General features: G+C 51.9%; 1 protein-coding gene across 7 annotated transcripts in view; it reads left to right on the forward strand.

Moving 5' to 3' along the window:
* The window catches only part of CEP70 (centrosomal protein 70), a 280,741-nt gene that overhangs the window by 249,297 nt on the left and 5,192 nt on the right, over positions 1 to 26,252 (forward strand). For all 7 annotated transcript variants that reach the window (XM_073634557.1, XM_073634554.1, XM_073634550.1 and 4 more), the window contains 6 exons: positions 7,523 to 7,636; positions 7,789 to 7,855; positions 11,196 to 11,319; positions 12,348 to 12,528; positions 18,719 to 18,887; positions 19,706 to 19,820. In XM_073634557.1, coding sequence (XP_073490658.1) covers positions 7,565 to 7,636; positions 7,789 to 7,855; positions 11,196 to 11,319; positions 12,348 to 12,528; positions 18,719 to 18,887; positions 19,706 to 19,820 — 728 coding nt within the window. In that variant the 5' untranslated portion in view covers positions 7,523 to 7,564. The remainder of the gene's footprint in view (positions 1 to 7,522; positions 7,637 to 7,788; positions 7,856 to 11,195; positions 11,320 to 12,347; positions 12,529 to 18,718; positions 18,888 to 19,705; positions 19,821 to 26,252) is intronic.

The following is a 26,252-nucleotide window of genomic DNA, read 5'->3' on the forward strand; positions in this document are numbered from 1 at the left end:
CTGCTGCCTGATGTCATCACTGGACTCCTCCCCCTACTGCCTTATATGGGCTTGTTTACTCCTTATATGCAAATGAGGCAGCTGGCTGGGGCTGCGTCGCCATGACAATAACTGACATGACTGCACTGGACCTCCTATGGGAAGGATTGTGTATGTGACGTTTCTATGGTAATATCTCCATCCCATAATAATATCATCCATTCCTTCTTGTCTAAAGACTTCATTCACAAGGCTGGAAGAGTCGGATATTGTGATCCTCCAATAAATTATTGGGGTGATATATATATATATATTATTATTATTATTGGGGTGATCTCTCTCTCTCTCTCTCTCTCTCTCTCTCTCTCTCTATATATATATATATATATATCACCCCAATCATTTATATATATATATATATATATATATATATATATATATATATATATATATATATATATATATTATTGGAGTGATCTATATACACATCAGGAGTCCGCTGCTGCCTGATGTCATCACTGGACTCCTCCCCCTACTGCCTTATATGGACTTGTTTACTCCTTATATGCAAATGAGGCAGCTGGCTGGGGCTACGTCGCCATGACAATAACTGACATGACTGCACTGGACCTCCTATGGGAAGGATTGTGTATGTGACGTTTCTATGGTAATATCTCCATCCCATAATAATATCATCCATTCCTTCCTGTCTAAAGACTTCATTCACAAGGCTGGAAGAGTCGGATATTGTGATCCCCAATAAATTATTGGGGTGATATATATATATATATTATTATTATTGGGGTGATATATATATATATATTATTATTATTGGAGTGATCTATATATATATATTATTGGAGTGATCTATATATATATATTATTGGGGTGATATTGATGAGATATTAGTTATGAATGTCCAATCATTGTGATTTGGGGGAGATAACTGATCAGTATGACTCCTCCCCCTCCCCTCCCCCATTAATAAAAAGCTTTTTTTGCTGCAGTGGACAAGAAATCCAAATAAAAAATAAAATAAAGAAATGTTTGAAATTCCCACCGAGCTTTATCTGACAGAGGAGATGATATAAAGATCAGATTGTGGCTTATCAATCACTTTAATATCCCTTCTGTTCTATAATTCTATGAAAACAAATAATCAATAATTTGATCGATGAGTGTAGGTGACTTATCCAGAGTACTTTTTGTATCTATCACTATCCATAACACTTACCAATTTCGGTGTCTGTATATCGATGATGTCCATTGACTTTACAGCCGGAACCGAAACATCCAACAACGGCTCTGAAACAGCCGCGCACAATCCTCTTCATTTTGGGGGGCTTTTTGGTTGGGGTATCTGCAGGCTGGTCACTGATACCTCCTACCATTGCCCCTCCTTTGCTGGCTTTCTCTTTGGTGTTTTTCAGAGAGAAAGAAGCCGATTACATTTAAATCGGTTCATTATTAGGAATAAAGAAACTCGCTTTAAATGTATGACAATAGAAATCGCAATGAAATTGAATCGAACAAAATCAAATCCAATAAAATCGCAAGAAATATCTCAGGAGAGATAAGAAGCGTGTTCACTGGTCAGTGATATCTGAGCTTCTGAGAGCTCACTGACCTGCATCTTTCTATATAGAGACTCAGCCTATGACATCATAGTCAGAGAATCAAGGGACCAATCAGATCGCAGAGTGCAGTCAGGTGACCTTTTTTTTTTTTTTGAAAAATAACTGACGATTTTTCTTAAAGGAGCCACGTCCTTATTTGTGAGCTTTGTGAATTCAGCCTGTAGGATCAGTATACGGATCTAATAGGGATATACGGCTCCTAGAAGAACATGTTATTGTGAATGAGATTTAACCCTTACAGTCCCATGGCTGAAATAAAGATCTCTATTCTTATAACATTGTGAATGGAGCCTTAGAAATCCTCCATCAAATCTTTTCTTTTATTTTATCATTATTACACACCAATTATTTCTACATTTTTAACCCTTTCACTGCCAAATCAAATGTTTCCCCTTTCATTTATGAAACCAATTCTCCTCCCCTTTTGTTTTTAACCCTTTCACTGCAAAATCTTTTTTTTTTTTCATTTTTAATCCTTTCTATGAACCCCCTTTTTTTTTTTTCAAAACACAGATTTTTGTAAGTTTCAATTTTTTTTTAATCCTTTCAGCACCAAACCAACTTCTTTTCTTTTTTTTTTACCCTCCCCTCCTCCCATTATTAACCCTTTTACCGCCAAAACCAAAATGTGTTTTTCATTTTTCTTGCCCAAATGTAAAATCACTAAAGGAAAACTTGTTTATTGTTAGTGTTGGATGGAGTGGAGAGGGATTAGAGCCCCTGTCAGGTTTTTATTGCTGTCTGCACCCCCTTTAGGAAGATTCATTCTCTTCAACTGCCAAATTCTTTCAGTTTTTAACCCTTTCACCACCAAACTATATTGTTCATTTGTTTAAACCCTTTAACTGTCAAACCAAGTAACCCCTCCCCCTCCCCTCCCCCTACACACACACATTTTAACTGCCACTTTCACTGCCAAATCTTTTTTTTAAATTTCTCCCCCATATGTTACATTATAAATAAAGGAAAATGTTTTTATTGTTAGTGTTGGATGGAGTGGAGAGGGATTAGAACCCCTGTCAGGTTTTTATTGCTGTCTGCGCCCCCTTTAGGGAGCTTCATTCTCTCTATTTACCAACAAAAGTGAAAGAAACATTCCAGATTTTGGGTTGTCACCAGAACAGGAATTAGAGGGGAAATCCTCCAATGGGGACACTAGTTCTGGTGACACCCAGGGATGATGTCACTTTGGGAGGATTTCTCTCACTTCCTGTTGTCTCCTTCCGTTTGTATCCCGGAGATCTCCTCTTTATATTTATCATTATATAGAGAGTTTTCAGAATAAATGGCCTTTTTTATAAAACTTTACATCCTAAAAAAGAGTGATGTATAATTTAGTTAATGTCATTAATCGATTAGTTGGCTGATTATTGTTTAGATTAATTGATTATGAAAATAATTGTTAGTTGCAGCTCTAGTGTGTGTGTATATTATATATATATGTGTGTGGGGGGGAGGGGGTGACATGCGTTGTGATATATATAATATATACACACATACATATATCACAATGCATGTCACCCCCTCCCCCACACACACATTATTTATATATTTATCACTAACCAATAGCGAAGCTCGGTGGGAATTTCAGGTGCTGGAAGATCCAGACTCCCAGTATAACAAATACATTTCCTTCTTTGTTGGTGTTCAGAAGATTCCGTATCTGATAAATATTCTTTATCCAAATCATCCCCATTATTATATTATCAAATAATGAGCAAAACTCCTTCCTTCTCCCTCCGATCTCTATCACAGTCTGATTGTGTATGTGACGTTTCTATGGTAATATTTCCATCCCATAATAATATCATCCATTCCTTCCTTCCCCCAAATGTCACCTCTGCACCCCACAAAGAGAACATTTCTTTATTTTATTTTTTATTTGGATTTCTTGTCCACTGCAGCAAAAAAAAGCTTTTTATTAATGGGGGAGGGGAGGGGGAGGAGTCATACTGATCAGTTATCTCCCCCAAATCACAATGATTGCACATTAATAACTAATATCTCATCAATATCACCCTAATAATCAATATATATATAATTATTGGAGTGATCTATATACACATCAGGAGTCCGCTGCTGCCTGATGTCATCACTGGACTCCTCCCCCTACTGCCTTATATGGACTTGTTTACTCCTTATATGCAAATGAGGCAGCTGGCTGGGGCTACGTCGCCATGACAATAACTGACATGACTGCACTGGACCTCCTATGGGAAGGATTGTGTATGTGACGTTTCTATGGTAATATCTCCATCCCATAATAATATCATCCATTCCTTCCTGTCTAAAGACTTCATTCACAAGGCTGGAAGAGTCGGATATTGTGATCCCCAATAAATTATTGGGGTGATCTATATATATATATATTATTATTGGGGTGATATATATATATATATATTATTATTGGGGTGATATATATATATATTATTATTGGAGTGATTATATATATATATATATATATATCAGTGGGGGGGGGTAAATATGTTGTGAACGATGATGAGTTGTTTAATTTATTGATCAATTTTGGATTGGAGGATTGGATATTAATGCGCCCCGTACCCCATTATTTCTATGATTTATATTGCTGGGGGGAGGGTACAATTACTCTCATATATCAGTGATTGGGAGGGGGGAGGGGAGGGGGGGTCACCTATTTCTGGTATATAGTATATATCCATTACCCGACCATTCCTCACCATACACACCTCTGATTGTCAATAGAACTATCAATCACCCCTCCATATAATAAATGTCACTTTATTACACCCCCCATAAGAAAGCTACATCTGTCTGTATAATCACTGGGGGGAGGGGGGGGTGTAATGATCACTGGGGGGAGGGGGGGGTGTAATGATCACTGGGGGGGAAGGGGGGAGGTGTAATGATCACTGGGGGGAGGGGGGTGTAATGATCACTGGGGGGTGTAATGATCACTGGGGGGGTATAATGATCACTGGGGGGGGGGGGGTATAATGATCACTGGGGGGGGGGGTGTAATGATCACTGGGGGGAGGGGGTGTAATGATCACTGTGGGGGAGGTGTAATGATCACCGGGGGGTGTAATGATCACTGGGGGAGTGTAATGATCACTGGGGGGGAGGTGTAATGATCACTGGGGGGGGGTGTAATGATCACTGGAGGGGGGTGTAATGATCACTGGGGAGATGTAATGATCACTGGGGGGTGTAATGATCACTGGGGGGTGTAATGATCACTGGGGGGGTGTAATGATCACTGGGGGGTGTAATGATCACTGGGGGGGGTAATGATCACTGGGGGGGGTGTAATGATCACTGGGGGGGGTGTAATGATCACTGGGGGGGGTGTAATGATCACTGGGGGGTGTAATGATCACTGGGGGGGTGTAATGATCACTGGGGGGGGGGGGTGTAATGATCACTGGGGGGGGTGTAATGATTACTGGGGGGGGTGTAATGATCACGGGGGGGGTGTAATGATTACTGGGGGGTGTAATGATCACTGGGGGGTGTAATGATCACTGGGGGGGGTGTAATGATCACTGGGGGGGGTGTAATGATTACTGGGGCGTGTAATGATCACTGAGGGGGTGTAATGATCACTGGGGGGGTGTAATGATCACTTACCCCTGGTGGTAGGACACCCATCTACATTATGGAGATCAGATGTGGAAACAAAGCCAAGGAACTCCCCTATGCACGGACTGGTGTGCCGAAAACTTGACAGCCGACACTCTGGACCAGGGATAGGCACCCTCGGCACTCCAGCTGTGGTGAAACTACAAATCCCTTCATGCCTCTGCCTCTAGAAGTCATGCCTGTGATTGTCGGGGTCTTGCAATGTCTCATGGGACTTGTAGTTTCACCACAGCTGGAGGGCTGAGGTTGCCCTACCCCTGCTCTGGACTCTGGAGTCCAAACTTTAATATTTACCTGTAACAGAAGATAGTTTGCTGGAGAGCTGTGAGGATGAGAATCTGGGGGGCAGCAGAAGCCTGGTGGAGGTTCTTTGCAGGTTTGGGTCTACATTTCTGCACATTGGTGGTTTGGTCTTCTCAGTCCTGAAAAGTACAAGTCAATTATATGTAACACCACCTGGAGGTGCCGGATCAGTCCCAAATTCTGCAGCAGGGCAGTGAACCAAAACATGGCCAAAGTCCTAAAGAACGATGTTCTGTTTAAATAGATTGAATTTTCAGGGTAAGCCCATGCAGGGGGCCGAGCTACAGTCACATGTGTAAAAAAAAAAAAAAAAAACATGATCTTCAGTAAAAAGATCCAGGAAGAGATGATTTGGCACATTCAAAGCCCTAATCTTAACCACTTCCCGCCCGCCCTATAGCGGATTGACATCCGGGAAGTGGTTGTGTTATCCTGACTGGACGTCATATGACGTCCAGCAGGATAACATGCCGCAGCGCGCCCCCGGGGGCGCGCATCGTGGCGATCGGTGGAGCGGTTTGTCAGTCTGACACACCGCTACACTGATCTTGGTAAAAAGCCTCCGGCGGAGGCTCTTTACCACGTGATCAGCCGTGTCCAATCACAGCTGATCACGCTGTCAATAGGAAGAGCCGTTGATCGGCTCTTCCTCACTCGCGTCTGACAGACGCAAGTAGAGGAGAGCCGATCGGCGGCTCTCCTGGCAGGGGGGGTCTGCGCTGATTGTTTATCAGCGCAGCCCCCCCTCAGATCACCCCACTGGACTACCAGGGATGCCACTAGGACCACCAGGGAAGGGGCAACGTGGATGGCCAGGTATGTACCCCATGGCCATCCACATGTGCCCAATCTGTGCCAATCAGTGCCCACAAATGGGCACTGATTGGCACTATTATGTCCATGATATGCCCAGATCTGCCCAGCAATGCTCTATCAGTGCCACCTGTCATTGCCCATCTGTGCCACCTGTCATTGCCCATCAGTGCCACCTGTCAGTGCCCATCTGTGCCCATCAGTGCCCACCTATCAGTGCCCATCAGTGCCACACATCAGTGCCACACATACGTACCCATCAGTACCACCCATATATACCAATCAATGCCACCTACGAGTGCTCATCAGTGCCGCCTATGTGTGCCCATCGGTGCCACCTATGAGTGCCCATCAGTGCCGCATACCAGTGCCACCTATCAGTGCCCATCAGTGCCACCTATCAGTGCCCGTTAGTGCCACCTCATTGGTGCCACCTCATCGGTGCCCATCAGTGCCGCCGTATCAGTGCCCATTATTGAAGGAGAAAGCGTACTTATTTACAAAAAAATTTAACAGAAACAAAGAAAAACGTGTTTTTTTTCGAAATTTTCGGTCTTTTTTTATTTGTTGCGCAAAAAATAAAAACCGCAGAGGTGATCAAATACCACCAAAAGAAAGCTCTATTTGTGGGAACAAAATGATAAAAAATTTGTTTGGGTACAGTGTAGCATGACCGCGCAATTGTCATTCAAATTGCGACAGCGCTGAAAGGTGAAAATTGGGCTGGGCGGGAAGGTGTCTAAGTGCCTGGTATTGAAGTGGTTAATGATCTAAGATGAACTAGAGACAGAAGACACCGAGAACCTTAAATCCATAGAACATCAGAGCTTGCTTCTTCTAAATGTTTGGAACAACCAACCTGCCGTGTCCCTCAGCGGAGTCTGGCCACCCCCTACACCCATAACGCTGCAAGAGAGCAAAAGCTAGACATGCTACATGCAGGACGGGGATCTACATTTTTATGGGGGGCTTCAGGTAGAAGTCATACCAGCTATTGCAATGATTGCAGTCTGGCCCTAAATTTGAATGACTTTTCTTCCCCCTTGGAGGTGGCTCCCGGTATCCTCGGGTGTAGATAAAATCACTAGCTGTGATTGACCCTCTTCACACGGGCGGTTCCATGTTCCTAGTTTAATCGTCTTGTCACGGTGGATTGTGTGTTTTTGCAGTTACCAGATCTGGTCCCTCAGCTCGGGTCCCTCTATCAGCTCATGGAGACGCGGGTGAAGACGCTGAATAAAATGTCCAGACTGAATGGAAAGCTTTATCTTCTCATCACACAGGTGAGATGACGGGTCTGGGAGGGGGTGGCGGGTTTTTCCCCTGTGGGGTATTCAGTCGATTTGTACGGACACTGGCAGGGAAAGGGGTATAGGGGACGGTCCTGTGACGTTTTCTTGTCCGGTCCTGATGGGTTATTTTTGTTTTGCTGTAGGTGGCCACATCTGAGATCTCACAGAGGATACAAGCCAACCAGGAGGCCCAAGTCGTGTATGAAGAAGGTGAGTTCATCCATTATCCGGGGGGGGGTTCCATGTAAAGACCACAACAAAGATTGGCTATAAGAAGAGGGTGCAGTGTATGTTCCTCTGTAATTCTCTGCCTAGGACTTGCAGTTTGCAGCCTGTCGAGAGTGACTGTACAGCGATCAATGCAGATCTGAGTGGTGCTCGTGTCCGGGGATGTATGCACTGCTCCGATATGAATACATTGCATGTCTATTCACTTGTATATCATTGGGGGGGGGGGACAGATATAAGCTGACGCACTGTAATAAGACGTTGTTGTTTTTGTGTTGCCGAGTCTTCAGATGAGGAATCTGGAGAGGAGCAGAATACGGACTCTGATGTGAGTATATTATAGTTTTGTTCTGAGTCTCCCATTGCCGTGAATTCTCAGAACGCAGCGATCGCATGTTGTGGAGAGCAAATGCTTCCTGAAACCACTGAAATGCGGCAGTTGTGCACAGTACAGCCCTGGGTTGAAGGAGAGTATTGTAGCAAAAGCAGCTTTTGTTTACCTATTTATTTTTTGACACACCCCCTCCTGGGTGCCTCCTTTATAGTGTATGTATTGGTATTCCGCGCTCAGGACGGGCTCGTAAACCGAACTGCAGCCCCCCAGATAAAGAAAGCACCTAGGTGCAATCCAAACGCTATAAACTCTAAGAAAATAGGGGATTGGCGCTGTTCACTAGTGACTAAATAAACTATAAACAGACTCTTACCACAAAGAGAACACTACACCACAGATCTGGGTGAATCAGAGGTAAAACACAGTAAAATTCATAAACATACCTGCTAAAAATACCAAAAAATGTGCGAACTGCTCAAAGTAAAGACATATGTAAAATAATAAATACAGCTCCAAACAGTAATATCAGTGAATGATCAATCAAGTGTGCAAAAAATACAAAATCCAAGGATAATAATCATTGAAAGGTATAAAGTGAATAAAGCCCTGAAAAAGACACAGTGTTACCCCCTCCAAAGTAGTGTTTATAATAATGAAGTGAGGCTGGATGGTTATCAAATAAAAATGTAAAAAACAATATACATATGGTGTGCATGAAAATATAGTGTTCAAGAATTACTCCATAGAAATTAGTGAGTGAAAAAATGTTTTTGAGAAACTGACATAAAAGTCTATGGTTTCAAGAAAAAAGTCCGTGCATGCAGAAATCCCAGAAAATGCCAAAAAATGCTATATACATTAAGGTGCTATAAAAAATGTCCAGTGTATGTAAAAAGTTCTTGTGTAGCAAACTGGTGTATCTTCAAATGGTTCCAGGTATGTCCGTCCCATTAAATGTATATCGTCCTGTGTGGAGCCCCCTCTAGTGCCCCCACTCACCGGAACGCCTAACCCCTGCAGGGGTAATAGGCATGTAGACGTGAGTCCGATGATCCAGGCGGTCGGTGTCCCCCTCACCACCTGCTCTCCACTTGTGTCACCAGATCGCTCTCAGAAGGCATCCACCAGGACAGAATACCATGTACAGGGAGAAGAGAAGAGCCTCATAGTGTGATTCCAAATATAACTTTATTTAGCTCAAGCTTACATTAAAACTGAAAAAACAGGGAACTAAAATCAAACAACTCTCTGCCGGCTGGCTCCACGCCAGAAGCCGCAGACAGTGTAGTTTGAGCGGCGTGCGTTCCACGGCCGACTCCAGAAGCCGGAAATGAATGACATAAACAGAAGGAAAAAAGGACGTATGCGTACCAAGAGGCCACTGCCTCCTTTATAGCCCTACAGTGATTGACCTCTTCTGCATTACAGAGAAATCACTCTTGGCTTAAATCGGTGTTCCAGCCTGGGGGGGGGGCTGTTAATTGAAGTCCAGCCTGGGCTCTTTTGGCTGGGCTTCTTCTATGGGTCACAGGCGTGCAATTCGTTTTGGTCTGACGTCGGAGGAATCAGTCCGGGCAGTGCGTGGTCACGACAAAGTCTGGATCCGACTGATACCCGTCTCAGCCTCTGGGTGAGCGCGGGGGGGTGGGAGAGCGGAGAGCTGCTGACTGACTCTCCTCTGCCTGGAGCTGATCTTTAATTTGGATTCTTCACCTCAGCAAACCTTGGGAGCCGTACCCAGACCCCACACTGGTGATTTGGGGTTTGGATTCCTATCCTGTGGTACCTGATTGTGCGCCGTCTTTTGGGGGTAACTTAGTAAAAAGAAGTCGATTTATGTTTCAATGCATGTAATTTAGCGGTTTGCCTGTGTAAAGCCCAGTTTAGGCTTGTATTAATGTTTTCCAGTAGCGGTGAATATAGACCACTTTTGCTGATATACTCTCCCTTAATCTAGAGCTGAACCCCCTGCAATAATTCATTTTTTGCCGCTAGGTGGTGATGCTGGGCACAGGGGACATGCTGTAAGTGCAGAGAGCTATGGACCCACCCCTGAGGGTTACAGAATATTAAGTAGTGCACACTGGGGATAAGGAGTGTACAGGTGACGGGATTGCAGCTGTCAGTGACAGTATGGTCTGGGGATAAGGAGTGCACACAGGTGACAGGATTGCAGCTGTCAGTGACAGTATGGTCTGGGGATAAGGAGTGCACACAGGTGAGGGGATTGCAGCTGTCAGTGACAGTATGGTCTGGGGATAAGGGGTGTACAGGTGACGGGATTGCAGCTGTCAGTGACAGTATGGTCTGGGGATAAGGAGTGCACACAGGTGACGGGATTGCAGCTGTCAGTGACAGTATGGTCTGGGGATAAGGAGTGCACACAGGTGAGGGGATTGCAGCTGTCAGTGACAGTATGGTCTGGGGATAAGGGGTGCACACAGGTGAGGGGATTGCAGCTGTCAGTGACAGTATGGTCTGGGGATAAGGGGTGCACACAGGTGAGGGGATTGCAGCTGTCAGTGACAGTATGGTCTGGGGATAAGGAGTGCACACAGGTGACAGGATTGCAGCTGTCAGTGACAGTATGGTCTGGGGATAAGGGGTGCACACAGGTGAGGGGATTGCAGCTGTCAGTGACAGTATGGTCTGGGGATAAGGGGTGCACACAGGTGACAGGATTGCAGCTGTCAGTGACAGTATGGTCTGGGGATAAGGAGTGCACACAGGTGACAGGATTGCAGCTGTCAGTGACGGTATGGTCTGGGGATAAGGGGTGCACACAGGTGACGGGATTGCAGCTGTCAGTGACAGTATGGTCTGGGGATAAGGGGTGCACACAGGTGACGGGATTGCAGCTGTCAGTGACAGTATGGTCTGGGGATAAGGGGTGCACACAGGTGACAGGATTGCAGCTGTCAGTGACAGTATGGTCTGGGGATAAGGGGTGCACACAGGTGACGGGATTTGTATCTTCCCATTTTCTAGGTGGAATCGGTTTGGATTCTCAGGCCTCTCAGGCTCTTCGATCCGCCATCAGGTCATTAGTGGAAGATACGGAACGGAGACAGAACCTCATTCATGGCCTCATCCAGACCAACAACCAGCTGAAGTAAGAGCCGGGGGAGGGGGGTTCTCAGCAGTGAACCATAATCTGTATGGCACTTCGAGAGGAAAGGGGAGCGTATGCTGTGGGGGATGTGTACCAGGGGAGGGTACGTTGTGGGGGGGCTGTGGAGTGTACATTGCAGGTGGCTGTGTACCAGGGGTGCGTACATTGCAGGGGGCTGTGTACCAGGGGAGCGCACATTGTGGGGGGCTGTGTACCAGGGGGAGCTCACATTGTGGGGGGCTGTCTACCAGGGGGAGCTCACATTGTGGGTGGCTGTCTACTAGGGAAGCTCACATTGTGGGTGGCTGTGTACCAGGGGGAGCGCACATTGTGGGGGGCTGTGTACCAGGGGGAGCGCACATTGTGGGGGGCTGTGTACCAGGGGAGCGCACATTGTGGGTGGCTGTCTACCAGGGGAGCGCACATTGTGGGGGGCTGCGTACCAGGGGAGCGCACATTGTGGGGGGCTGTGTACCAGAGGAGAGCACATTCGGGGGGGGGCGGTGTACCAGGGGAGTGTAGGTTGTGGTGGGGCTGTGGAGCGTACATTGTGGAGGGCTGTGTACCAGGGGAGCGCACATTGTGGGGGGCTGTGTACCAGAGGAGCGCACATTCGGGGGGGGCGGTGTACCAGGGGAGTGTAGGATGTGGTGGGGCTGTGGAGCGTACATTGTGGAGGGCTGTGTACCAGGGGAGCGCACATTGTGGGGGGCTGTGTACCAAGGGAGCGCACATTGCAGGGGGCTGTGTACCAGGAGAGCACACATTGTGGGGGGCTGTGTACCAGGGGAGCGTAGGTTATGGGGGGACTGTGGAGCGTATGTTGCGGGGGGGCTGTGGAGCGTATGTTGCGGGGGGGCTGTGGAGCGTATGTTGCGGGGGGCTGTGTACCGGTAGAGCGTAGGTTGTGGGGGGATGTGTACCGGTGGAGCGTAGATTGTGGGGGACTGTGTACTAGGGGAGCATACGTTGTTGGGGGGGGCAGGGGAAGTGAACATAAAGCCAATCACGGATCTGATGTATTCCAGAGAGGATGTTCGCTTACAGCACAACCGAGCCGGACGCCAGGAGCAGAAAGCCAATGAATTGCAGCGCATTTTGGACAGTGTCCGAACCAAAATCCGGGACTTAGAAGATGACTTCATCGCTAAAATGCGTCAGCAGCAGACAGAGATGACAAATCTATTACAGGAGAAGAAGGTCGTCCATGTAGGTTTCCCTTCTTACTAGTCTACTGACCTGAGCCGCCTGTACAGGAGAAACCTTTCTTCAGTAAAGAGAGAGAGAATTATATAAAATGTAATCTGTCACACTCTATATAGTATATACAGGGGCAGTGGGTGTGTCTTCATTGATGGGCAGTGGGTGTGTCTCCATTGATGGACAGTGGGTGTGTCTCCATTGATGGGCAGTGGGTGTGTCTCCATTGATGGGCAGGGGGTGTGTCTCCATTGATGGGCAATGGGTGTGTCTCCATTGATGGGCAGGGGTTGGGTTTCCATTGATGGGCAGGGGGTGTGTCACCATTGATGGGCAGTGGGTGTGTCTCCATTGATGGGCAGGGGGTGTGTCTCCATTGATGGGCAGGGGGTGTGTCTCCATTGATGGGAAGGGGGTGTGTCAGGCAGGGCTGGGAAAGGGGGTGTGGAAGCAAAGCTGAACATGGGGGTACAGGCACCCCATGTGTTGGCACAGCATCCTGTAGCTCCAATCAGAAGGGACATAAACCAATTACACCAAAATAAATCTGCTTCCTTGCCTGGTGTGGTCAGAATGCTACAGGAAGGGAGGGGAATTGGCAGAGTCACCGGTATTTGCTAGTAACCAAGGGTGCAGTCACACAAGTATGATCATTTATAAGAGTTGCTTTAGTAATATAAAGGAATATATTATTAAACGATTGGTTTCAGGGGTAATATACAACATGTACACTCTGCACTTCCTGCCCTGGGTATCGGCTCGCCCCTGGGCATAGTCACAGATGATTGGGCGGTCTCGGATGATGGGCAGTTGATTGGTTTGTCATTATCATCCTCCGGGGGGGACTGCCACTGAGATCAGGCACCTACATACATCACTGCGGGGGCAAACCTAACCAGGTGGACAGGAGGCGGCAATTACAGCCGGGAGACCTCATTGGTGGGCTGTCCAAAGTACATATAGAAATAATGAGGTATTCAAGGAGGTGGAGCAAATCACTGACTTCCTAGATGAAGTCGATGATGTGTATAGGGGTCTGTGTACACAGAAAGGGGACAGTCCTGGTGATAGAGCATACCTGAGACTGCATGGAGGGACCGGGGGTGTGGAGGTCCTCAGTCACACTGCACTAGAAGTCACTGGATGATGCCGGACACGGGGGGTGCAGGTGTGACAGGATAACACAATGTGGTCTGGGTGCTCTAGGGGCACAGAATGCAAGATTCACCGGAGACACAGAACTGTATAAGGGTCACAGGGGGTCACTAAAGATGGAGGAGAGCACAGGGGTCAGTAAAGACAGAGGAGAGCACGGGGGTCACTAAAGACAGAGGAGAGCACGGGGGGTCACTAAAGACAGAGGAGAGCACGGGGGGTCAGTAAAGACAGAGGAGAGCACGGGGGTCACTAAAGACAGAGGAGAGCACGGGGGTCACTTAAGATGGAGGAGAACACGGGGGTCACTAAAGATGGAGGAGAACACGGGGGTCACTAAAGATGGAGGAGAACACGGGGGTCACTAAAGACAGAGGAGAGCACGGGGGTCACTAAAGACAGAGGAGAACACGGGGGTCACTAAAGACAGAGGAGAGCACAGGGGTCACTAAAGACAGAGGAGAGCACGGGGGTCACTAAAGACAGAGGAGAGCACAGGGGTCACTAAAGACAGAGGAGAACACGGGGGTCACTAAAGATGGAGGAGAACACGGGGGTCACTAAAGATGGAGGAGAACACGGGGGTCACTAAAGACAGGGGAGAGCACGGGGGTCACTAAAGACAGGGGAGAACACGGGGGTCACTAAAGACAGGGGAGAACACGGGGGTCACTAAAGACAGGGGAGAACACGGGGGTCACTAAAGACAGGGGAGAGCACGGGGGTCAGTAAAGACAGAGGAGAGCACGGGGGTCACTAAAGACAGAGGAGAGCACGGGGGGTCACTAAAGACAGAGGAGAGCACAGGGGTCACTAAAGACAGGAGAGCACGGGGGGTCACTAAAGACAGAGGAGAGCACGGGGGTCACTAAAGACAGAGGAGAGCACGGGGGGTCAGTAAAGACAGAGGAGAACACGGGGGGTCACTAAAGACAGAGGAGAGCACGGGAGTCACTAAAGACAGAGGAGAGCACGGGGGTCACTAAAGACAGAGGAGAGCACAGGGGTCACTAAAGACAGAGGAGAGCACGGGGGGTCAGTAAAGACAGAGGAGAGCACGGGGGTCAGTAAAGACAGAGGAGAGCACAGGGGGTCAGTAAAGACAGAGGAGAGCACAGGGGGTCACTAAAGACAGAGGAGAACACGGGGGTCACTAAAGACGGAGGAGAGCACGGGGGTCACTAAAGACGGAGGAGAGCACGGGGGTCACTAAGACAGAGGAGAGCACGGGGGTCACTAAAGACAGAGGAGAACACGGGGAGTCACTAAAGACAGAGGAGAGCACAGGGGTCAGTAAAGACAGAGGAGAGCACGGGGGTCACTAAAGACAGAGGAGAGCACGGGGGTCACTAAAGACAGAGGAGAACACGGGGAGTCACTAAAGACAGAGGAGAGCACAGGGGTCAGTAAAGACAGAGGAGAGCACGGGGGGTCAGTAAAGACAGAGGAGAGCACGGGGGTCACTAAAGACGGATGAGAGCACAGGGTCACTAAAGACAGAGGAGAGCACGGGGGGTCAGTAAAGACAGAGGAGAGCAACGGGGGGGTCAGTAAAGACAGAGGAGAGCACGGGGGGTCAGTAAAGACAGAGGAGAGCACGGGGGGTCAGTAAAGACAGAAGAGAGCACAGGGGTCACTAAAGACAGAGGAGAGCACGGGGGGTCAGTAAAGACAGAGGAGAGCACGGGGGTCACTAAAGACGGATGAGAGCACAGGGGTCACTAAAGACAGAGGAGAGCACGGGGTCACTAAAGACAGAGGAGAGCACGGGGGGTCAGTAAAGACAGAGGAGAGCACGGGGGTCACTAAAGACAGAGGAGAGCACAGGGGTCACTAAAGACGGATGAGAGCACAGGGGTCACTAAAGACAGAGGAGAGCACAGGGGTCACTAAAGGACAGAGGAGAGCACGGGGGTCACTAAAGACAGAGGAGAGCACGGGGGGTCAGTAAAGACAGAGGAGAGCACGGGGGTGATAAATTTAAAGATGATTGTACAATCAGATTGTACCATGTATACTCAGCTTTATAAAAACTGCTTATTTTTAGACTATATGGACAAAAGTATGTGAACCTCCTTCCGATGACTCAGTTTACGTGTCTCCAGTGAAGAGTCCTGGTAATCCTCCATCATACAAAGACATTGTAGACAATTGTGCTCTTCCAACCTTGTGGTAACAGTTTGGTGAAGACCCTTTTCTGTTCCCCCATGACTGTGCCCCCCCCCCCCCCCTCCTGTGTACAAAGCCAGCTCCATAAGAGATATGGATGACCAGTTTGGTGTAGAGGAACTTGAGTGTCCCGTAGAGAGCCCTGACCTCATCCCTACTTTTGGAAGACATTTGGTATAAGGTCTTCTCATCTAACATCAGTACCTGCCTTTAACCCTACGGAACACCTTTGGGATGAGAAGTCCTGAGAACTTCTTATCCCAAAGGTGTTCAGTAGAATTGAGGTCATGGAGGAATTTGAGTGTCCTGCACAGAGCCCTGACCTCAACCCTACTGCACAGCTTTGGGATGACTTGGGGCCCATCATGTGAGCCAGGTCTTCTTATCCAACATCAGTAGCTGACCTCATAAATGGTACAGATTCCACAGACACCCTACAAAATCTTGTGGAAAACCTTCCCTACAAGAGTGGAGAATGTTAAAGGCCACAAAGTGGGCAACTCCATAATAATGGCCATGGTTTTTGGAATGAAATGACCAGATCCATAAAGACATGGTGTGACTAGTTTGGGGTGGAGGAACTGGAGTGTCCTATTCAGAGCTCTGACTTCATCCCAACTGATCAGCTTTGCGATGAATTTGAATCCTGATTGCGAGCCAGGTTTTTTTTGGCGCCCAATATGTGAGCCAGGTCTTCTCATCCGTCATCAGTACCTGATCTCACAAATGGTACAAATTCCCACAGACACCCTCCAAAATTTTGTTGAAAACTTTCCCCAAAAGGTGGAGGATGTTAAAGGCCACAAATTGGGCAACTCCATATTAATGGGCATGGAGGAACTCGGTAATAATGGTCATGGTTTTCGTAATGAGATGATCAGCTCCATAAAGAAATGGATGACCAGTTTGGTGTGGAGGAACTCGAGTGTCCTGTACAGAGCCCTGACCTCATCCCTACTTATCACCTGACCTCATCCCTACTTATCACCTGACCTCATCTCTACTCATCTCCTTTGGGGTTAATTGGAATGCAGATTGTGAGCCAGAGTTATGTAGTGAAGGGTAGTGGCACTGAATAATGGGGGGGGGGGGGGGGGGGGTATAGTGAAGAGTGGTGGCACTGAATAATCGGGGTGTAGATTGGGGTACAGCAGTGTGGGACGGGGGGAGGGAGTATAGTGAAGTGTGGTAGCACTGAATAATGGGGTGTAGATTGGGGTACAGCAGTGTGGGATGGGGGAGGGAGTATAGTGAAGTGTGGTAGCACTGAATAATGGGGTGTAGATTGGGGTACAGCAGTGGGGGGGGGAGTACAGTGAAGGGTGGTGGCATGGAATAATGGGGTGTAGATTGGGGTACAGCAGTGTGGGATGGGGGAGGGGAGTATAGTGAAGTGTGGTAGCACTGAATAATGGGGTGTAGATTGGGGTACAGCAGTGGGGGGGGGAGTACAGTGAAGGGTGGTGGCATGGAATAATGGGGTGTAGATTGGGGTACAGCAGTGTGGGATGGGGGGGGGGAGTATAGTGAAGGGTGGTGGCATGGAATAATGGGGTGTAGATTGGGGTACAGCAGTGTGGGATGGGGGGGGGGGGAGTATAGTGAAGAGTGGTGGCACTGAATAATGGGGTGTAGATTGGGGTACAGCAGTGTGAGATGGGGGGGGAGGGGAGTATAGTGAAGGGTGGTGGCATGGAATAATGGGGTGTAGATTGGGGTACAGCAGTGTGGGATGGGGGGGGGGAGTATAGTGAAGGGTGGTGGCATGGAATAATGGGGTGTAGATTGGGGTACAGCAGTGTGGGATGGGGGGGGGGGAGTATAGTGAAGGGTGGTGGCATGGAATAATGGGGTGTAGATTGGGGTACAGCAGTGTGGGATGGGGGGGGGGGGAGTATAGTGAAGAGTGGTGGCACTGAATAATGGGGTGTAGATTGGGGTACAGCAGTGTGAGATGGGGGGGAGGGGAGTATAGTGAAGGGTGGTGGCATGGAATAATGGGGTGTAGATTGGGGTACAGCAGTGTGGGATGGGGGGAGGGGAGTATAGTGAAGAGTGGTGGCACTGAATAATGGGGTGTAGATTGGGGTACAGCAGTGTGGGGGGGGGGGAGTATAGTGAAGGGTGGTGGCACTGAATAATGGGGTGTAGATTGGGGTACAGCAGTGTGGGGGGGGGAGTATAGTGAAGTGTGGTGGCACTGAATAATGGGGTGTAGATTGGGGTACAGCAGTGTGGGGGGGGGGAGTATAGTGAAGGGAGGTGGCACTGAATAATGGGGTGTAGATTGGGGTACAGCAGTGTGGGATGGGGGGAGGGGAGTATAGTGAAGAGTGGTGGCACTGAATAATGGGGTGTAGATTGGGGTACAGCAGTGTGGGATGGGGGGGGGGGGAGTATAGTGAAGTGTGGTGGCACTGAATAATGGGGTGTAGATTGGGGTACAGCAGTGTGGGGGGGGGAGTATAGTGAAGGGAGGTGGCACTGAATAATGGGGTGTAGATTGGGGTACAGCAGTGTGGGATGGGGGGGGGGGGGGAGTATAGTGAAGGGTGGTGGCACTGAATAATGGGGGTGTAGATTGGGGTACAGAATTGTGGGATGGGGGAGGGGAGTATAGTGAAGTGTGGTGGCACTGAATAAGGGGGGTGTAGATTGGGGTACAGAATTGTGGGATGGGGGGAGGGGAGTATAGTGAAGTGTGGTGGCACTGAATAAGGGGGGTGTAGATTGGGGTACAGCAGTGTGGGATGGGGGTATTTTTGGCCGATTCTAAGACTACAACTCCCATCATGTCATGTGGTGTCCGGTGAGTAGATGAGGTGTGGCCCCTCCCTGGTTATTGCGGTTTCTCATATTCCATTTTCCTCCTCAGGGTGGCGCTGTGATCTCCCCGTACACTCTACAGGCGCTGGTCTCCCACTTCCAGAATCTCTTCGATGTCCCGTCATTGAGCGGCGTCTATCCGCGGATGAATGAAGTGTACAGCAGATTGGGGGAAGTCACCAACGCCATGAAGAATCTCCGCAACATCCTGGGATTAGGTGACCCCCCTCCCCCATCATTACTGCCCCGGTATATCCCCTCCCCCATTCCCAGCCTGCCCCACCCCAGCCTTTTATTCATTGGATTTTAGTTCTGCCAATCATGAAGGCTCAGCGTCACATGTGGGCGGAATTTATGTAAATACATCTACAACACCAGGGATATGCAATTAGCGCACCTCCAGCTGTTGCAGAACTACAAGTCCCATGAGGCATAGCAAGACTCTGACAGCCACAAGCATAACACCCAGAGGCAGAGGCATGATGGGACTTGTAGTTTTGTAACAGCTGGAGGTCCGATAATTGCATATCCCTGCTTTATATCAACTCCTGCACCAAGCCCCTCCCACTTCTCTAATATCTTACAAATTTAAATATAGCCTGCCTAGGAACGCCCACTCCACCAGGCCGACGCCCACCCAGCATGACTTTTTGATATTTGCATAACTCCTCCCACTGCTTGCATCAGGGCTGAGGGCTTGTGAGAGGAGTACTGAGGCCGGGGGCTGGGATGTTTTCTACGTACAGCCCCCGTCAGCCCCTCCCACCAGCCATGATCTGCCCCTGCTGGCCCCTCCCACCAGCCATGATCTGCTTGCATTTCATAGAGAAGCTCGGAGACCCAGTGATGACATCATTGGGCCTAAAATAAGGTATTCAATGAAAATGGAAAGTTTTATATCTCTCCCATTAGTGGCGATTTCCATCTACAATTACCTTCTTTGCTGATCCTCTCATAGCGCCTTGTTATGTTATGTTACTCCTACAAAGGCCCCTCCTATTGTTCATCCTGTGTGCTGATTGCACTGTCTCCTCAGATGATGCGGCCGGTATCGGGACGGTGGTGAACGCGGTGTGGGGGATGTGCCGAAATGCAGAAGAAGGAAACTGCCAGAAACTACAGGATGTCCTCGGCCCTCTGGATATAGACAGGTACAGCAACCTCTGACCCCTAAATCCCGAAGCCACACGCGTCTCCTTCACTGAACCCCTCAGCCACACGCGTCTCCTTCACTGAACCCCCGCAGCTCCTTCACTGAACCCCGCAGCCACACACGTCTCCTTCACTGAACCCCGCAGCCACACGCGTCTCCTTCACCGAACCCCCGCAGCTCCTTCACTGAACCCCCGCAGCCACACACGTCTCCTTCACTGAACCCCGCAGCCACACGCGTCTCCTTCACTGAACCCCCGCAGCTCCTTCACTGAACCCCGCAGCCACACGCGTCTCCTTCACTGAACCCCGCAGCCACACGCGTCTCCTTCACTGAACCCCGCAGCCACACACGTCTCCTTCACTGAACCCCGCAGCCACACGCGTCTCCTTCACTGAACCCCGCAGCCACACGCATCTCCTTCACTGAACCCCGCAGCCACACGCATCTCCTTCACTGAACCCCGCAGCCACACGCGTCTTCTTCACTGAACCCCGCAGCCACACGCGTCTCCTTCACTGAACCCCGCAGCCACACGCGTCTCCTTCACTGAACCCCGCAGCCACACGCGTCTCCTTCACTGAACCCCGCAGCCACACGCGTCTCCTTCACTGAACCCCGCAGCCACACGCGTCTCCTTCACTGAACCCCGCAGCCACACGCGTCTCCTTCACTGAACCCCGCAGCCGCACACATCTCCTTCACTGAACCCCCGCAGCCACACGCGTCTCCTTCACTGAACCCCGCAGCCACACGCGTCTCCTTCACTGAACCCCGCAGCCACACGCGTCTCCTTCACTGAACCCCGCAGCCACACGCGTCTCCTTCACTGAACCCCGCAGCCGCACACATCTCCTTCACTGAACCCCCGCAGCCACACGCGTCTCCTTCACTGAACCCCGCAGCCACACGCGTCTCCTTCACTGAACCCCGCAGCCACACGCATCTCCTTCACTGAACCCCGCAGCCACACGCGTCTCCTTCACTGAACCCCGCAGCCACACGCGTCTCCTTCACTGAACCCCGCAGCCACACGCGTCTCCTTCACTGAACCCCGCAGCCACACGCGTCTCCTTCACTGAACCCCGCAGCCACACGCGTCTCCTTCACTGAACCCCGCAGCCGCACACGTCTCCTTCACTGAACCCCCGCAGCCACACGCGTCTCCTTCACTGAACCCCGCAGCCACACGCGTCTCCTTCACTGAACCCCACAGCCGCACACATCTCCTTCACTGAATCCCGCAGCCACACGCGTCTCCTTCACTAAACCCCACAGCCACACGCGTCTCCTTCACTGAACCCCGCAGCCACACGCGTCTCCTTCACTGAACCCCACAGCCACACGCGTCTCCTTCACTGAACCCCACAGCCACACGCGTCTCCTTCACTGAACCCCGCAGCCACACGCGTCTCCTTCACTGAACCCCGCAGCCACACGCGTCTCCTTCACTGAACCCCGCAGCCACACGCGTCTCCTTCACTGAACCCCGCAGCCACACGCGTCTCCTTCACTGAACCCCGCAGCCACACGCGTCTCCTTCACTGAACCCCCGCAGCCACACGCGTCTCCTTCACTGAACCCCCGCAGCCACACGCGTCTCCTTCACTGAACCCCGCAGCCACACGCGTCTCCTTCACTGAACCCCGCAGCCACACGCGTCTCCTTCACTGAACCCCGCAGCCACACGCGTCTCCTTCACTGAACCCCGCAGCCACACGCGTCTCCTTCACTGAACCCCGCAGCCACACGCGTCTCCTTCACTGAACCCCGCAGCCACACGCGTCTCCTTCACTGAACCCCGCAGCCACACGCGTCTCCTTCACTGAACCCCGCAGCCACACGCGTCTCCTTCACTGAACCCCGCAGCCACACGCGTCTCCTTCACTGAACCCCGCAGCCACACGCGTCTCCTTCACTGAACCCCGCAGCCACACGCGTCTCCTTCACTGAACCCCCGCAGCCACACGCGTCTCCTTCACTGAACCCCCGCAGCCACACGCGTCTCCTTCACTGAACCCCCGCAGCCACACGCGTCTCCTTCACTGAACCCCGCAGCCACACGCGTCTCCTTCACTGAACCCCCGCAGCCACACGCGTCTCCTTCACTGAACCCCACAACCACACGCGTCTCCTTCACTGAACCCCCAGCCACATGCGTCTCCTTCACTGAACCCCGCAGCCACACGCATCTCCTTCACTGAACCCCCGCAGCCACACGCGTCTCCTTCACTGAACCCCCGCAGCCACACGCGTCTCCTTCACTGAACCCCGCAGCTCCTTCACTGAACCCCGCAGCCACACGCGTCTCCTTCACTGAACCCCGCAGCCACACGCGTCTCCTTCACTGAACCCCCGCAGCCACACGCGTCTCCTTCACTGAACCCCCGCAGCCACACGCGTCTCCTTCACTGAACCCCCGCAGCCACACGCAGCTCCTTCACTGAACCCCCGCAGCCACACGCGGCTCCTTCACTGAACCCCCGCAGCCACACGCGTCTTCTTCACTGAACCCCGCAGCCACACGCGTCTTCTTCACTGAACCCCGCAGCCACACGCGTTTCCTTCACTGAACCCCGCAGCCACACGCGTCTCCTTCACTGAACCCCGCAGCCACACGCGTCTCCTTCACTGAACCCCGCAGCCACACGCGTCTCCTTCACTGAACCCCGCAGCCACACGCGTCTCCTTCACTGAACCCCGCAACTACACGCGTCTCCTTCACTGAAGCCCGGAGCCACACGCGTCTCCTTCACTGAACCCCCGCAGCCACACACGTCTCCTTCACTGAACCCCGCAGCCACACGCGTTTCCTTCACTGAACCCCGCAGCCACACGCGTCTCCTTCACTGAACCCCGCAACTACACGCGTCTCCTTCACTGAAAACCCGGAGCCACACGCGTCTTCTTCACTGAACCCCACAGCCGCACACATCTCCTTCACTGAACCCCGCAGCTACACGCGTCTCCTACACTGAAAACCCGGAGCCACACGCGTCTTCTTCACTGAACCCCACAGCCGCACAAATCTCCTTCACTGAACCCCCGCAGCCACACGCGTCTCCTTCACTGAACCCCACAGCCGCACACATCTCCTTCACTGAACCCCGCAGCCACACACATCTCCTTCACTGAACCCCGCAGCCACACGCGTCTCCTTCACTGAACCCCGCAGCCACACGCGTCTCCTTCACTGAACCCCGCAGCCACACGCGTCTCCTTCACTGAACCCCGCAGCCACACGCGTTTCCTTCACTGAACCCCGCAGCCACACGCGTCTCCTTCACTGAACCCCGCAGCCACACGCGTCTCCTTCACTGAACCCCGCAGCCACACGCGTCTCCTTCACTGAACCCCCGCAGCCACACGCGTCTCCTTCACTGAACCCCCGCAGCCACACGCGTCTCCTTCACTGAACCCCGCAGCCACACGCGTCTCCTTCACTGAACCCCGCAGCCACACGCATCTCCTTCACTGAACCCCCGCAGCCACACGCGTCTCCTTCACTGAACCCCCGCAGCCACACGCGTCTCCTTCACTGAACCCCGCAGCTCCTTCACTGAACCCCGCAGCCACACGCGTCTCCTTCACTGAACCCCGCAGCCACACGCGTCTCCTTCACTGAACCCCCGCAGCCACACGCGTCTCCTTCACTGAACCCCCGCAGCCACACGCGTCTTCTTCACTGAACCCCGCAGCCACACGCGTCTTCTTCACTGAACCCCGCAGCCACACGCGTCTCCTTCACTGAACCCCGCAGCCACACGCGTCTCCTTCACTGAACCCCGCAGCCACACGCGTCTCCTTCACTGAACCCCGCAGCCACACGCGTCTCCTTCACTGAACCCCGCAGCCACACGCGTCTCCTTCACTGAACCCCGCAGCCACACGCGTCTCCTTCACTGAACCCCGCAACTACACGCGTCTCCTTCACTGAACCCCGCAGCCACACGCGTTTCCTTCACTGAACCCCGCAGCCACACGCGTCTCTTTCACTGAACCCCGCAGCCACACGCGTTTCCTTCACTGAACCCCGCAGCCACACGCGTCTCCTTCACTGAACCCCGCAGCCACACGCGTCTCCTTCACTGAACCCCGCAGCCACACGCGTCTCCTTCACTGAACCCCGCAACTACACGCGTCTCCTTCACTGAACCCCGGAGCCACACGCGTCTCCTTCACTGAACCCCCGCAGCCACACACGTCTCCTTCACTGAACCCCGCAGCCACACGCGTTTCCTTCACTGAACCCCGCAGCCACACGCGTCTCCTTCACTGAACCCCGCAACTACACGCGTCTCCTTCACTGAAAACCCGGAGCCACACGCGTCTTCTTCACTGAACCCCACAGCCGCACACATCTCCTTCACTGAACCCCGCAGCTACACGCGTCTCCTTCACTGAAAACCCGGAGCCACACGCGTCTTCTTCACTGAACCCCACAGCCGCACACATCTCCTTCACTGAACCCCCGCAGCCACACGCGTCTCCTTCACTGAACCCCACAGCCGCACACATCTCCTTCACTGAACCCCGCAGCCACACACGTCTCCTTCACTGAACCCCGCAGCCACACGCGTCTCCTTCACTGAACCCCGCAGCCACACGCGTCTCCTTCACTGAACCCCGCAGCCACACGCGTCTCCTTCACTGAACCCCGCAGCCACACGCGTTTCCTTCACTGAACCCCGCAGCCACACGCGTCTCCTTCACTGAACCCCGCAGCCACACGCGTCTCCTTCACTGAACCCCGCAGCCACACGCGTCTCCTTCACTGAACCCCGCAGCCACACGCGTCTCCTTCACTGAACCCCGCAGCCACACGCGTCTCCTTCACTGAACCCCGCAGCCACACGCGTTTCCTTCACTGAACCCCGCAGCCACACGCGTCTCCTTCACTGAACCCCGCAGCCACACGCGTCTCCTTCACTGAACCCCGCAGCCACACGCGTCTCCTTCACTGAACCCCGCAACTACACGCGTCTCCTTCACTGAACCCCGGAGCCACACGCGTCTCCTTCACTGAACCCCCGCAGCCACACACGTCTCCTTCACTGAACCCCGCAGCCACACGCGTTTCCTTCACTGAACCCCCGCAGCCACACACAGCTCCTTCACTGAACCCCCGCAGCCACACGCGGCTCCTTCACTGAACCCCCGCAGCCACACGCGTCTTCTTCACTGAACCCCGCAGCCACACGCGTCTTCTTCACTGAACCCCGCAGCCACACGCGTCTCCTTCACTGAACCCCGCAGCCACACGCGTCTCCTTCACTGAACCCCGCAGCCACACGCGTCTCCTTCACTGAACCCCGCAGCCACACGCGTCTCCTTCACTGAACCCCGCAGCCACACGCGTCTCCTTCACTGAACCCCGCAGCCACACGCGTCTCCTTCACTGAACCCCGCAGCCACACGCGTCTCCTTCACTGAACCCCGCAGCCACACGCGTCTCCTTCACTGAACCCCGCAACTACACGCGTCTCCTTCACTGAACCCCGGAGCCACACGCGTCTCCTTCACTGAACCCCCGCAGCCACACACGTCTCCTTCACTGAACCCCGCAGCCACACGCGTTTCCTTCACTGAACCCCGCAGCCACACGCGTCTCCTTCACTGAACCCCGCAGCCACACGCGTCTCCTTCACTGAACCCCGCAACTACACGCGTCTCCTTCACTGAAAACCCGGAGCCACACGCGTCTTCTTCACTGAACCCCGCAGCTCCTTCACTGAACCCCGCAGCCACACGCGTCTCCTTCACTGAACCCCGCAGCCACACGCGTCTCCTTCACTGAACCCCCACAGCCGCACACATCTCCTTCACTGAACCCCGCAGCCACACGCGTCTCCTTCACTGAACCCCGCAGCCACACGCGTCTTCTTCACTGAACCCCGCAGCTACACGTGTCTCCTTCACTGAACCCCGCAGCCACACGCGTCTCCTTCACTGAACCTCGCAGCCACAAGCGTCTCCTTCACTGAACCCCGCAGCCACACGCGTCTCCTTCACTGAACCCCGCAGCCACACGCGTCTCCTTCACTGAACCCCGCAGCCACACGCGTCTCCACTGAACCCCGCAACTACACGCGTCTCCTTCACTGAACCCCGCAACTACACGCGTCTCCTTCACTGAACCCCGCAGCCACACGCGTCTCCTTCACTGAACCCCGCAGCCACACGCGTCTCCTTCACTGAACCCCGCAGCCACACACGTCTCCTTCACTGAACCCCGCAACTACACGCGTCTCCTTCACTGAACCCCGGAGCCACACGCGTCTTCTTCACTGAACCCCGCAGCCACACGCGTCTCCTTCACTGAACCCGCAACTACACGCGTCTCCTTCACTGAACCCCGGAGCCACACGCGTCTTCTTCACTGAACCCCGCAGCCACACGCGTCTTCTACACTGAACCCCCGCAGCCACAC

The sequence above is a fragment of the Aquarana catesbeiana genome, linkage group LG06, assembly GCF_042186555.1.
Source record: "Aquarana catesbeiana isolate 2022-GZ linkage group LG06, ASM4218655v1, whole genome shotgun sequence".
NCBI classification, from domain to species: Eukaryota; Metazoa; Chordata; class Amphibia; order Anura; family Ranidae; genus Aquarana; species Aquarana catesbeiana.